Genomic DNA, 13744 nt, shown 5'->3' on the forward strand with positions numbered 1-13744 from the left:
CGTGTACCGTGTACCTTATACTGTGGCGGTAAGTTAACTGTGACGTGTACCTTATACTGTGGTGTAAGTCAACTGTAACGTGTACCTTATACTGTGGTGGTAAGTCAACTGTAGCATGTACCTAATACTGTGGTGTAAGTCAACTGTAATGTGTACCTTATACTGTGGCGGTAAGTTAACTGTGACGTGTACCTTATACTGTGGTGCAAGTCAACTGTAACGTGTACCTTATACTGTGGTGTAAGTTAACTGTAGCGTGTACCTTATACTGTGGCGGTAAGTTAACTGTGACGTGTAACAAGCTGCTGTTTTCAGCTACCAGGATGCCCACTCCAGACTTGAATAATACTGTGAAGTTGCTGTGTCGGCCGAGGTGATGCTTGCCTTCATTAGTCATTACAGAGACACCTGCAAAACACAGATTAACCACAGGGCCGGATTTAAAACTTGGAGGGCCCGGGGCAGGGGCCCGGAGCACTTCAGGCCTCTTAACATAGAAATTAAATTACATGACAAATAAAAATAAAAAAAATTTTTTATAATTATTACATTTTTTATAAAAGAAATTCTTAGTCTGGGGTCCCCCTCTGTCAGGGGGGCCCGGGGCAATTGCCCCCTTTACCCCTTAAAAATTCGGGACTGATTAACCAATGGATTCAATTGACGAACGTAAATTGCGGTTTATGAATTTTACTTCACTGCAATTCCTTAACTACGTCATGTTCCCTAATATGTTGCTATTTAGTTATTGTTTAATATTCAATAAAAATCAATCTGAAATGTAGCTGTAATGTATAAACTAATAAACTGATAAACCCAAAACATTGTGTTGTCTTTTTAATTAAACCTTGGCGCTTTACTTTGCTCAACAGCATAGTCGCTGAAGAGCAGAATCGAAACAACCTCAAACGACCTACTTGCCCAACTGCGATGTACAAGTGTGTACGTCAAATCTGTATGTGTAAATCGCTGGCACAAGCTACTGTATATTATGTAATCAGTTTTGTATGTGATATTTAATTATGTTCTATGGATCACTGATCTGAAATAAAAATCTATTATTATTATTATTATTATTATTATTATTATTATTAATGTTAGTTTGGCTGTATTCGAGGCTTTTTCTACATCTAGGGTTTATTAATAATACAGACAATATACTCGCAAAAAATAATATTGTCTCAAACCAAGTGTAAGGTGTGTAAATGGTTGAAATTGTTACTCTTATGGACACACCATACTTTTACAATAATGTGTATGAATGACCAATAAATCATTTCATGAAAAAGATTGGATTTTCCCTTCATTATCGTTGAACATACACCTTGTGCAGTACATGCACAGCAACCATTTTCCATGAGTATATATTGTCAATGAATGAATGGCTATTTAACTACACCCCGGCACCAAAATGCATCAGATATTGGGTGTCAAACAATGGTAAAATAATGTAAGTATAATCAGTATAAAAAAAGTTTAAAACACAGTGTAAAGAGCTTTGCAAAGTATGTCAAAATTTCGTGTATATGAATAGCACAGATAAAATATATAAAAATGATGAATAAAAAAGTTTAAAACACAGTGTAAAGAGCTTTGCAAAGTATGTCAAAATTTCGTGTATATGAATAGCACAGATAAAATATATAAAAATGATGAATAAAAGTCAACGTGTCTTAAAACAATTCTAAATACGTTGTGGGTGAAATAGAAATGATTCCATCATATTTCGTCTTCCAAATATATTTTTGCGTCTGTTCTAAATGATTACACTTCACCAAAATATGGTCAACCGTCAGTGTACATTGATGGTGTTCACGCTGCTGTGGATGATCCTTCTTCAGAATAAATTAATGTGTCAAGTATGTGTGACTGGTGCGACCTCGACACAAGACTATTTGATTCCTCCTACACCGCCCATAGGAAGACTGCCACTCTCCCATGACTGGCTTTACAGAATGAAGCTTATTTGCAACCGCATCGGTCCAATCTTCCTGCCAAGTCGAACATATATATTGGTTAAAGGGACATACCCTAGTTTTTAAACACTAAGACATATTTTTGACTGTTGGATTCGTTTTGGATAACTAAAATCATTATTTACTTAGATTATATTGTTTAGATTATCCATTTCCATACATTTTTTGTTTTTTGTTTTTGGTCATCCTGGTGTTTTTAATATCATAAAATATAGTTCTCATATTTTTAAAATCGCACATGCGTCTGAGAAGTAAGAGTTATAGAGTCGAGTTTTGGTCTATTTTTGGAGGGTATTTCACCATTTCAAAGTCACAGACTCATGTTTCACTTTATTGTAACTTTATCCAAATGTGTTACAGGTTTGCAGATAACTAAACTTGGTGTTAATTTTCACGGGATGAAACTAGAGTGTGTCGCTTTAATATCATGTTTTGACATCAGTGTAAGGCACACCAACCCTGGAATGAGGTAAATCCAAAGAAGATTTGGCAGCTGTATTTGCTTGTTCATTACCCTTGATACCAGTATGGCTGGGATACCAATAAAACACAATATGTTTATTAGCAATAGATAAAAAGACACACTTTCGTATCAACATCCAATATACATTATCAAGTCTTCATAAGTTACTTTACCTTTGTAGTTCTGTGTTCGAAGCGGTTCGTAGATGAAATACGTGCTGGTGTGATCAACCAAAACCTGGAGTCGGTTTCCAGACATAAGGTTTGGCGGGGCAAGTCGAATTTCTACAACCTGCCCATTTTCTTCTACCATGGCCACGCCGGTCAGTACTGTCGTGTTGAAACCGCTGAAATCTGATTAAATCATCTCTGTGTTGTTATAATTACAATCTGTAAATGAGCTTTTGTTACAAATGTTTTGATTGGTCCAAATAAGATCATGTGACTTAAAAACAAAAACACTGACTTTCATAACTGCATAAATCTCAATTTTTCACTACTTTCGGCAATGCTTAGAAAACAAAAGAGATCAGGTCGTTTCAGCTATTTTCTTTAGTTCAGATAAATAAATGACTGTTTATACGTTAGTCGTTAGTTTTGAATTAGTAAATGTTATTTATTGTTTAACATTGTTTGTATTAATGTATGAAAGAATGTGAGAATTCCCTCCTTCATCTACTGAAGGAAAAGGTCAATTCACAGAATGGGGATTCCCCTTATTCCATGTATTAATTTCCTGAAGAAAGGGTCTGATTGTTATTTTATATTATTTCATACAGTTTCTATCTTGTGGTTCTGTGCTTCATACTTGCAGTAACGTCAAACATTATTACGTTCAATTTATACATCTTTTGGTTAGTTTTTCTCCTACTATGAGAGTAAACCTTGAAGGTTTAATTTGTAATATAAAATAAACTTGATTTGTTTTGATTCCCTAATTAGACATGGAATATAGTCAGATATGTTTTATAACGCTGTGTGGATTAATGTCTATATTTCATTTCATTGTAATAATATTGCCTTTTGGTTTGCAGGCAGTTTCTACAAATTATTTCGTTTAGTAAATTACCCAAAATACACAAAATAACTATATATCTCATACTTGTATTTGTTGAATTACTATTACTGCATATATGTTATTTTAATATCTTTTTTATTATTGTCCCAGATCAATATGACAATGTCAAGGATGAAGAGCCTAGAATCATTGACTTACACAGTGTTTGTAGCATACTCAATGTCATGTATATACATATCCATATCCATACTCATAAACATATTTTCACAGATATACACATATGTGTTTAGTGCTTTAAATGTACTAAATTATTTTGTTACTTGTTTTATTTTAACCTTACTAAAGGTTTGCTGTCTAATGTCAAATCTTCCTTGTATTTTGATGTGTTGGGATCTATACAACCAGAAATCGCCCTTTCCACCAAAATTATACTTTTGTTCATCAAAGGTCCTCAGATGTGGATCTCCATATGCAATGCCTGCAAAACAAGTCGTATATCACAGTACAGATGCAGACAATCAGATATATACTTTATATTATTAATACAGTGTATTTTTCTTGTTTTCTTATGTTCTGACGAATGTAAATGAAGGAACAGAAGTCAAAATTGGTGATGTATTTTCTATTTCACTTTCCAACATTAAACATGATTAACAAGTTAACAACATGATGATACAGATAATATATAATTATAAGCTCTTGGGTGAACGATAGAGCTGAGACTACGACTGAGACCCCCCAAGAGAATAATAGCAGTGCTGTCCTTCTTGGGTTCCCGCTTCCAATCTCTGTGTATATCTTTCTGTCTTTTCTTAGGTCTCTCTGGGTCTATGTTATAGGACCCAACTCAAATGGTTACGTGTTAATATGCTTTGGGAATTTATTCCCTGTCAATAGTGTTGCCCCAAGGCAACATACTCAGACTAGGACCTCTTTTGTGAAGTTTGTCGTTAGTCGGCTCATAACCATTATTTTGTCAAATGATAAATTGTAATCTGCAACTGCTGCCGATTCTGGCGTAATAATAAATATGTACTTTTGTTGGTAGATTGGGTATCAGCTGGGGACAACAATCCATAGGGTTCTTGATTGCTGTAATTTAGTTCCACACCAACTGGTCTGATTGCTAGCCCATAATTAACTAGCCTAAATTATTGAATAATTGGCAGGTGACACAATAACAATTAACTGAATCATACATAAAGTTCAAGTTCTTTATTGCTCTAAGTTACACAACCTACAAGCTTTATCATAAAAACAGCAAAATATAATAAATACATATTTACAATATCTAACAAACATGAACGCTAAACATATATAAAATACATTTGAATATAGTTGTAAATGTTCCAACATGACATTATTGATCAAATACTTTATATGCAGGAAACGGCCACTACAATAGAATATTTTATAAACCATAAAATAGGGTTTTACTTCCAGTATATGTTTCTGTTGGGTCACATCGGAAAGGCCACAGCGCTTCGTTATGAGTTTTCTTCGAAAAACTAAGTTTATTTGTTATTGTTAATTCTTTTCGTAGAATTTATTATTATTAATATTATTATTATATATTATTATTATTATTATTATTATAAAAATAAGTTATTTTCAAAAAGTAAATTCGAGTGTTATTATTATTCTCCACCTGTTATCATTATCGCCTTTAACACGTCCAATCGTCAGTCCAAAATAAACGTTTTTGCTTTGGGCACCAAGTTTAATTCCCTTCAATGTTATCCTTTTCAACCGAGGGTAGTAGTCAATAACATGATTCATTATATTCTTTGTGACCTTCCTCTCAAAGATTTGTGCTTATGTTTTGACGCGAAGAATACTAGTACGAAAATAGTTTTTCACACACGAACACAAACATACACGCACAATTTCTTTTATTTGGTCTGGAAAAAAATCTTGTGATTACCTTCGAGTCAAATATTCTGATAAGCATTTGATTAAAAATGTCACTAAATTGATACTGTTTCACATTTGCCTTCTCCATGACCGGCTGTATTGGCATAATAATAATAATAAATATGATCATTAGCAGCAGCATAATAATAATAATAATAATAATAATAAAGAAAGAAAGAAATGTTTTATTTAACGACGCACTCAACACATTTTATTTACGGTTATATGGCGTCAGACATATGGTTAAGGACCACACAGATTTTGAGAGGAAACCCGCTGTCGCCACTTCCTGGGCTACTCTTTCCGATTAGCAGCAAGGGATATTTTATTTGCACTTCCCACAGGCAGGATAGCACAAACCATGGCCTTTGTTGAACCAATTATGGATCACTGGTTGGTGCAAGTGGTTTACACCTACCCACTGAGCCTTGCGGAGCACTCACTCAGGGTTTGGAGTCGGTATCTGGATTAAAAAAAAACATGCCTCAACTGGGATCCGAACCCAGTACCTACCAGCCTGTAGACCGATGGCCTAACTACGACGCCACCGAGGCCGGTAATAATGATAATAATAATAATGGTAATGGTAATGATAATGATAATGATAATGATAATGATAATGATAATGATAATGATAATGATAATGATAATAATAATGGTAATGGTAATGGTAATGATAATAATAATGATAATGATGATGATAATAATATTACCAGCCTTGGGTGGTCTGTATCCTATACAGTCGCGGGTTGGTCGCTGGTCCATGTAGTAGTCGCAGTGTTCGTAATTCGTCCACAGACAGCAGTAGTAGAAGGTGATGACGTCGGCTAGCCAGTGAGACGCAGACGGCACGTGGCCAGGGCGGTTATAGGGGACGGCTCCCCAGTCATGGCTGCGATCGGGGGTACTTCCCTGGTAGGAATCTGCGGCGTATTTGAGCATTTTGTCCGGACCATAACAACATTGGTTGCCGGAACCTCGCTTCCTATACACAAATATACTAATGTCCACATTACAAATATTACATTAAAAAAGTTGTGGCTTTTTTAACTATTTATTATACACATAACCGTAATATATATATATAAATCTACAAAAACCATAAAGTGTTCGGTGAAACGTCGTATTTTCATGTTAAGTCTTATTGTCATTGAATTTAAGCTACAGCGAAAATAGGCTATAGAAATCATAATTAATACTTTTGTAAACAAGTTCATGTTTCAGTTATGTCCCTTGTAAATTATTACGATAGAATTATTCAGTGTCACTTCATTGTGTTTTTCGTTTGATGATTACAAATGCATTTGAAAAAATGAAATTCCGAAAAAATTGTACCTATGAAGTGCATTGAGGGAACAATGCCTAAAACTGAATGTGTATTAATCCAAATGATGGTGGCTTGTTTGCGGTTGATTTGTAATAAATAAAATACTAAACTTAGCTTGCCTGTCATACCATTTTTATGAAATTCGTGAACAGTGTTGGTATCTGACTCGCTTTCGCACGTCGGATAGCAAAACTGTTCGCACATTTAATAAAAATGATGTGATAGGCAAGCTCGTTTAGTATTCTATATACATATCAGTGGCGGATCCAGAAAAGGGGTGGAATGCCAAGAGAACTTTGGGGGGAGGTTTGGAGGGGGATGACAATTAATATATAATAAAATTATAACTGTCGCAAAATTTAGGGGTGCGTGTCCCTGGCCCTCCCCCCATTCCTCTAGATCCGCCTCCGCATATATCTGATATAGTGAGTACGTACGTCGGTTGAAAGGAACGCACACAGTGGATGGCGCCAATGTGGTAGTGGCAGTTTGTCGGTTTCTTGTTGTAAATGCTGCAGCCGACATCGGGTTGCCAGCGTCCGAAGTCTGCCAGCGCCTGTTCCAGCGTGCACGGGCAGTGTAGCAGGTCGTCTAGCCACGACATGTCCTTTTTGTCCTCGCTATACCACTCCAAACACTTGTCAACGACCCAGTTGTCTCCATACCGAGACTTCATCGCATCGCCAACAAACCAGCCGAGCGGTATTATTCCATAGCTTACAGCTCTGAAGAAGGAACAACGCATATTAGCAATATAGTACCGGCCTCGGTGGTGTCGTGGTTAAGCCATCGGAAATATAAGGCTGGTAGGTACAGGGTTCGCGGCGTGGTACCGACTCCCACCCAGAGCGAGTTTTAACGACTCAGTGGGTAGGTGTAAGACCACTACACCCTCTTCTCTCTCACTAACCACTAACCAACTAACCCACTGTCCTGGACACATAACCCAGATAGCTGAGATGTGTGCCTTCAAGAAAGCGTGCTTGAACCTTAATTGGATATAAGCACAAAAATAAGTAAAAAGAAAGAAAAAAGTAATATAGTACCTGTAAACACTAACAAACTAATGTATTCAACTCTGTTCCTACGATGCTGGAAGGGATGATAAGTGTGGTAGAACTATTACGCAAAGAAATTTAGTTTGTAAAAGTGTTGACAAAATATCTACCCAGATAGCTGAGGTGTGTACATACGACAGTGCTGACATGAATAGTCAAATATATTTGGAACTAACCTTGCCTTCTCGATATATACGTAAGATGTGTATCGCTGGTACTGACGCAATATCGCCAGTGTTGTAATGGTATTGTGTGTAAAATTGGAAGAGTGTTCCAGTGATTAAAGTAAAAGTGAGTTTTGTAGACATTTCGGTGTTCTTGTGTTTTCGGACAATGATTTTGTTGAATGTAAAAATAAAAATATCATTCTCTCTCTCTCTCTCTCTCTCTCTCTCTCTCTCTCTCTCTCTCTCTCTCTCTCTCTCTCTCTCTCTCTCTCTCTCTCTCTCTCTCTCTCTCTCTCTCTCCTCTCTGTGTGTGTGTCTACAGTCTGACTTGTTTTGACATAGCACACCGGTTCCTTCAAAGCAAGGACAAATTCTCTTTTTCAGTATCAGGGCCCATATGGAGAAAACACTCCATGCGAAAAAAAAGCTATATTATGTTTTGTGTTTGCAGTATTTACGTACACGTCTGTATTGGACTGTGTCCAGTATTCTGGTCTTAGCTGGGCTTCTATAACTCCGATCTCGAACAAGTGGCAATCTTCACCGGCACAGCGGTGCTGGGATGGTAAAAACGAGAACGTGCCAGCGTTTGGAATGCCCTCACCGAGAGTCTTGATCACTTTCCATATTACCTGGAATAAACAGTAAACCTTTATATGACCCATATGGTTAAAAATATCTTGGTACATATGTGGGACGTAATACTTCGTGACGTCATAGATTGGCGACCTACTTCTTTACAGGAACGTCAACCAAACGAGTTGAATGATATAAATTAAGCTCGATTATGGGTAATAAATAGGATATTAAACTCGCTACCATTTAGTATCATGTTTATGTCCCTCGTGAAATAATTTACGTTGTCATTCACGAAATGGAAGCTCATTTAACATCCGAGAATTAGTTTTTTCTATCTTGTACACGAGGTAACACTATAAAAGCAGATGATTTCAGTCTGCGACAGTCTGTTTGACTGTCTGTCTGTCTGTATGTCCTATTGACATTATACTGACTAGATTCATAATTTGTTTTAAAAAACTAAATCTATATATAATGTGTAACCTTTGTTTACTGACCATCTGATAATAGATGGTCTTTAAGTGATTTAAGACAAGACAAAATGTAGAATTTTTAAAACATAATTCTATGTAAGTGGTCTTGCGCTTTTATTTTTGTCTCTCTAGTCGAGCACCTTACTGATGATCTGATAGCTTTGGAATAGATCGTCTTTAAAATATTTATATTAAAACAATACAGAACAGATATTTTTTTTAAAAGATATATAAGTGGTCTCACACCTCTGTTTGTGTCTCTCTGAAGCCAATCAGCTTGATGTCGAGCAGCACGTGCTGGTTGTAGGAGATTCGAGACGCGTGCCACGTGATCCTGAGCTCGTCTGCATCCGTCTCGTTCCAGCGTCGTCTCGGTCCGTCCTGCTGCGGTTTCACTGTGCGGGGAATGTTTCCCATCCGGACTGGAACAATAGCATCGTGTTATAGCTCGTCATACACGGGTGTAGGAAGGTGCCAAAAGGTGGGTGAAGACACACACACACACACACACACACACACACACACACACACACACACACACACACACACACACACACACAGATATATAGATATATACAGTCAAACCTGTCCTATCGACCACCTGTAATCAGTGGTCACCTGCCATAAGCGGCCACTTTTTTCTCTCCCAAACCATTTCTAATTTAAATGTACCTGTAATAAGCGGTCACCTGTCTAACGCGGCCAACGGCCACCTAAACTGGATCCCAAATCACTAAAATAACCACATTAAGCGGCCACATTAAATGTTTACTATTATACAAAAGGGATATTTTAACAACAGCGATAAGGTGCAGCGAATAACTGATCTTCACACCTTCAGGAATACTAGTACCCTTTCAGTCCCAACATCTCTACCGTGTATCAATTAAGAAAGTATGACTCTGCAATGCATCTAATTACCTCTGAGTAGGCTACGCTTGACATTAGTAGATTCACTTACTATGACAATACACCGCATGAAGTAGGAATTAAATAATTAAATAGAAAAAGAAAACAAACTTGTTGAGAACGGTTAATTTAATACATTCCATTTGCATTTTTTCTGGAGGAGACATGTCATAAGTTGATTTATAGTCAACTGTGAAGCACACATCCATTTATTAGCAGTACAGACGGCAAAACAAGAAACAACAACAAATATTTTAAAGACTATATATGTAGCAACCTGTAATTTCGGTCACCTGTCTTAAGCGGCCACTTTTATCTACTCCTTTGTGTGACCGCTTAAGACAGGTTTGACTTTTATAAATATATAACAACCATTGCCATGGCGCCATACACTGTTGGTGAGTGAACGATTACTTTTGTAACATTATTAGCATGGATGCATTGTGTTTTGTTCAAGATTTAAATACTTTAATCATTGTCACGGGGATCCTATAATACCCGTAACTGAATGAAACACGATTGTCCAAACATCTCTCCTAACTGTATATCTATTAGATCTCTCTGTAACAGGCAGTTATACCCGCTGTGGCTCGTCTCTAGGTATGATCAGAGATACGATCTTATATAAAATATATATTATTATAGCACGTTTAGTTTACTAGAAAACACAACAAAACACAATACACTTTGGAATCTGTATTAACCTACGCTGACAAATGTACTGCCGCAGTAGTTAATTAATAACAACAATAATAACAACCCAGAACTGATCACTTAATTAGTTAAGTGTCTAGTGTCTAGTTTACACAATATGCTAATCACTTCACCGTGACACAACACCCACACGTGTGATAATTGAGAAACGCTTCCAGGGGAACTTAATTAATAAAGGAATTACCACTCTATTCCTAACTGGTTAATTTTTAATTAACCCTTAACTACTCATTCAATAACCTTGTAATACAGACTTAATACTGGTACCTATCACAATAAAGACAATAACCTACAGTTTACCTAGGTCCTCTAGGATGACTGGTTAAGCTTTCTATAATTATTTAGGACAGTGAGTCTACAGATTACTGCGTCAGTTGACCGGCAGCACCGTCTAAATAATATTGGTATAATACAGTATTAAAATATTTAAAGTCACATCAATCACATCAAGGTTATACAACAGAGCAGAAATGATATTTACCAAGTCCTAACGGACTAACGTTCCCTGGCAGCCTTCCTATGTTTCTCCCCGATATCTCTAAAACCCTAGCTATTTGTTCAAAACTCTCAGAGACAGCGAATATCGCCGGGGGGCACAACGCGGTACCTCACCTATCATCTGATATTTCCACCTCTCCCAGAGTCGGTATATTTTTCTCTGATCGTCAGACTGGCTGTCGCCATTCCGCGAGCAATCCCCTGGTCATAAACAGCACTAGCGGAGTTATTACGTAACTACTGGCCACATGGCCTCCACACCTGCGCTAGGTGTGTATTAGAAAAGCTCGACGACCGTCGCGCAAAGGTATCACGTAACAAGTTGCCCATCTGGGCTAAGTGCATTTGGAACTGCACACGGTCCTCTAAAACAATTAATATCGCCACAGGCGAAAAGAAATTAAGAGCATGTACCGTCACAATCATACTATTATTAATTTATATTACACCATTATTTAACTACGATCTAAATATGATGGCGTCATGTCGATTCTTTAACATTCTGCGCTATTGTTCTATTCACAACTTGAGTAGTATCTGGTGCTATTTTAAATTTAAATTGGATAATATCATACTAGAACTATTAATATTATACGATTAATGTTTAAGTTGTCACTGCTTGCATTGTTTTTATATAATGGTTTGAAGTAAGGATATTCAAACATTTGTTTCTAAATAACCACTATTTTCATTAAAGGGACATTCCCGAGTTTGCTGCAATTTTTAAGATGTTATCGACTAACAGAGACTTTTTGACGACTGTAATTACATATCAAATATATTTTTCTGCATAAAATGTTAGTGGCTGTATATTAAACGTGTTTCTGATCGTTCTAATATTTGTACTAGGTTAAATTTCATTTTATTTCCTAAAAAAAAGACTTTGAAGACAAAATCCAGTTGGGGCTTCTTACAAATATTAAGACGACCAGAAACACAGACACTGATATTCTAAACAAGAAAATATATCTAATATGTAAGTTTAATCATAGAAATATTTTATTAGTCGGAAACATCTTACAATGCAGCAAAGTCGGGAATGTCCCTTTAAACACCAATATTTAAACAGAAATTAGTTTTTCTGCCATATATGACTGCATGTCAATATTGTGGATTACCCCCAGTTTGTTAAAATATATTTTTAGATATACTCCATCTCCATCAAATTATGTGCTTGCTTGTATCCAGTTAAGGTTCAAGCACGCTGTCCTGGCACACCTCGACTATCTGGGCTGTCTGCCCAGGACAGTGGGTTACAGGTCAGTGAGAGAGAAGAGGATGTAGTGATCTTACCAACCGAGTCGTTAAAACTCGCTCTGGATGTCCGATGGTTTAGCCACGACATCACCGATGCCAATTTAGATACACAAAGCTGGTAGCAATTATACATTATTTTATTTTACATGATTGCAGGAACCGTCCTCGGCGGCGTCGTGGTTAGGCCATCGGTCAACAGGCTGGTAGGTACTGGGTTCGGATCCCAGTCGAGGCATAGGATTTTTAAATCTAGATACCGACTCCAAACCCCGAGTGAGTGCTCCGCAAGGCTCAATGGGTAGATGTAACCCACTTGCACCGACCAGTGATACATAACTGGTTTAACAAAGGCCATGGTGTGTGCTATCCTGCTGTGGGTAACGCAAATAAAAGATCCCTTGCTGCTAATCGGAAAGAGTAGCCCATGAAGTGGCGACAGCGGGTTTCCTCTCAAAATCTGTGTGGTCCTTAACCATATGTCTCACGCCATATAACCGTAAATAAAATGTGTTGAGTGTGTCGTTAAATAAAACATTTATTTCTTCTTCTTCTTCTTTTTTGATTGCAGGAAAACTGAGCTTTTTTTATTACATTGTTTTAAAATTTCTTACCAATAGTGATAGTTGACTTGTGGCGAAATGTTCTACCACCATCAACAGAGAAAGTGATTTCCGTGGCACCTCGTTGAGAGAGTCTTGGAACCGGACATCGAGCCAGCATCGAGTTGACGACAATTCCCTCTGTGACTGTTGTGTGAGGATCAGATCCAAACTTGCACTTGACGGATGCTTGTGCAGGAATACACGTGCCAGAGATGTTTAACATCTGACCGCCAAGAAGAGACGCGAATTTCGGGTAGAATTCAAGTAGATTATCTACAAAGTCAATTGTTATATAATATAAGTTTATTTTATTTCTGTTTGAGCATGCGCGGTGTGTGTATATTTTTGTTAGGGAATTGTTTTCTATTATATCTCTTGTGATTTTGTTTTTCCACATTTCTGTTAAACGTATGAGAAGTAAGTTGTATTTAGTTAACTAATTACGTCCTTCTAGGGTGGTATTTATCTCAGTCGGCTCAGTGCTCGCTTGGGGTGCTTACGTCGCAGGATCGAACCACCTCGGTGGATCCATTCAAATGATTGGGGTTTTTTTCGTTCCAACCAGTGCACCACAACTGGACAAAGGCCGTGGAATGTGCTTTCCTGTCTGTAGAAAAGCGCACATAAAAGTTCCTTTGCTGCATTAGGAAAAATGTAGCGGGTTTCCTCTGATGACTACGTTTCAGAATTTCCAAATGTTTAACATCCAATAGCCAATGATTAATTAATCAATGTGATCTAGTGGCGTCTTTAAACAAAACAAACAAACAAACCTCCTGCTAGTTCTGTA

At 37.1% G+C, this 13744-nt stretch overlaps 1 protein-coding gene across 1 annotated transcript in view; it reads right to left on the bottom strand.

The window, feature by feature from the left end:
* Nucleotides 1-13744, bottom strand: part of LOC121374666 (sushi domain-containing protein 2-like) — a 50887-nt gene that overhangs the window by 16367 nt on the left and 20776 nt on the right. Inside the window, exons 5-13 of the mRNA XM_041501776.1 lie at nt 13728-13744; nt 12964-13227; nt 9221-9396; nt 8385-8554; nt 7135-7422; nt 6084-6355; nt 3797-3934; nt 2613-2792; nt 263-408 (exon numbers count right to left, since the gene is read on the bottom strand). The exon at nt 13728-13744 is cut by the window's right edge and continues 170 nt beyond it. Coding sequence (XP_041357710.1) covers nt 263-408; nt 2613-2792; nt 3797-3934; nt 6084-6355; nt 7135-7422; nt 8385-8554; nt 9221-9396; nt 12964-13227; nt 13728-13744 — 1651 coding nt within the window. The remainder of the gene's footprint in view (nt 1-262; nt 409-2612; nt 2793-3796; nt 3935-6083; nt 6356-7134; nt 7423-8384; nt 8555-9220; nt 9397-12963; nt 13228-13727) is intronic.

This window comes from Gigantopelta aegis, chromosome 6 (assembly GCF_016097555.1).
Source record: "Gigantopelta aegis isolate Gae_Host chromosome 6, Gae_host_genome, whole genome shotgun sequence".
Taxonomy (NCBI): Eukaryota; Metazoa; Mollusca; class Gastropoda; order Neomphalida; family Peltospiridae; genus Gigantopelta; species Gigantopelta aegis.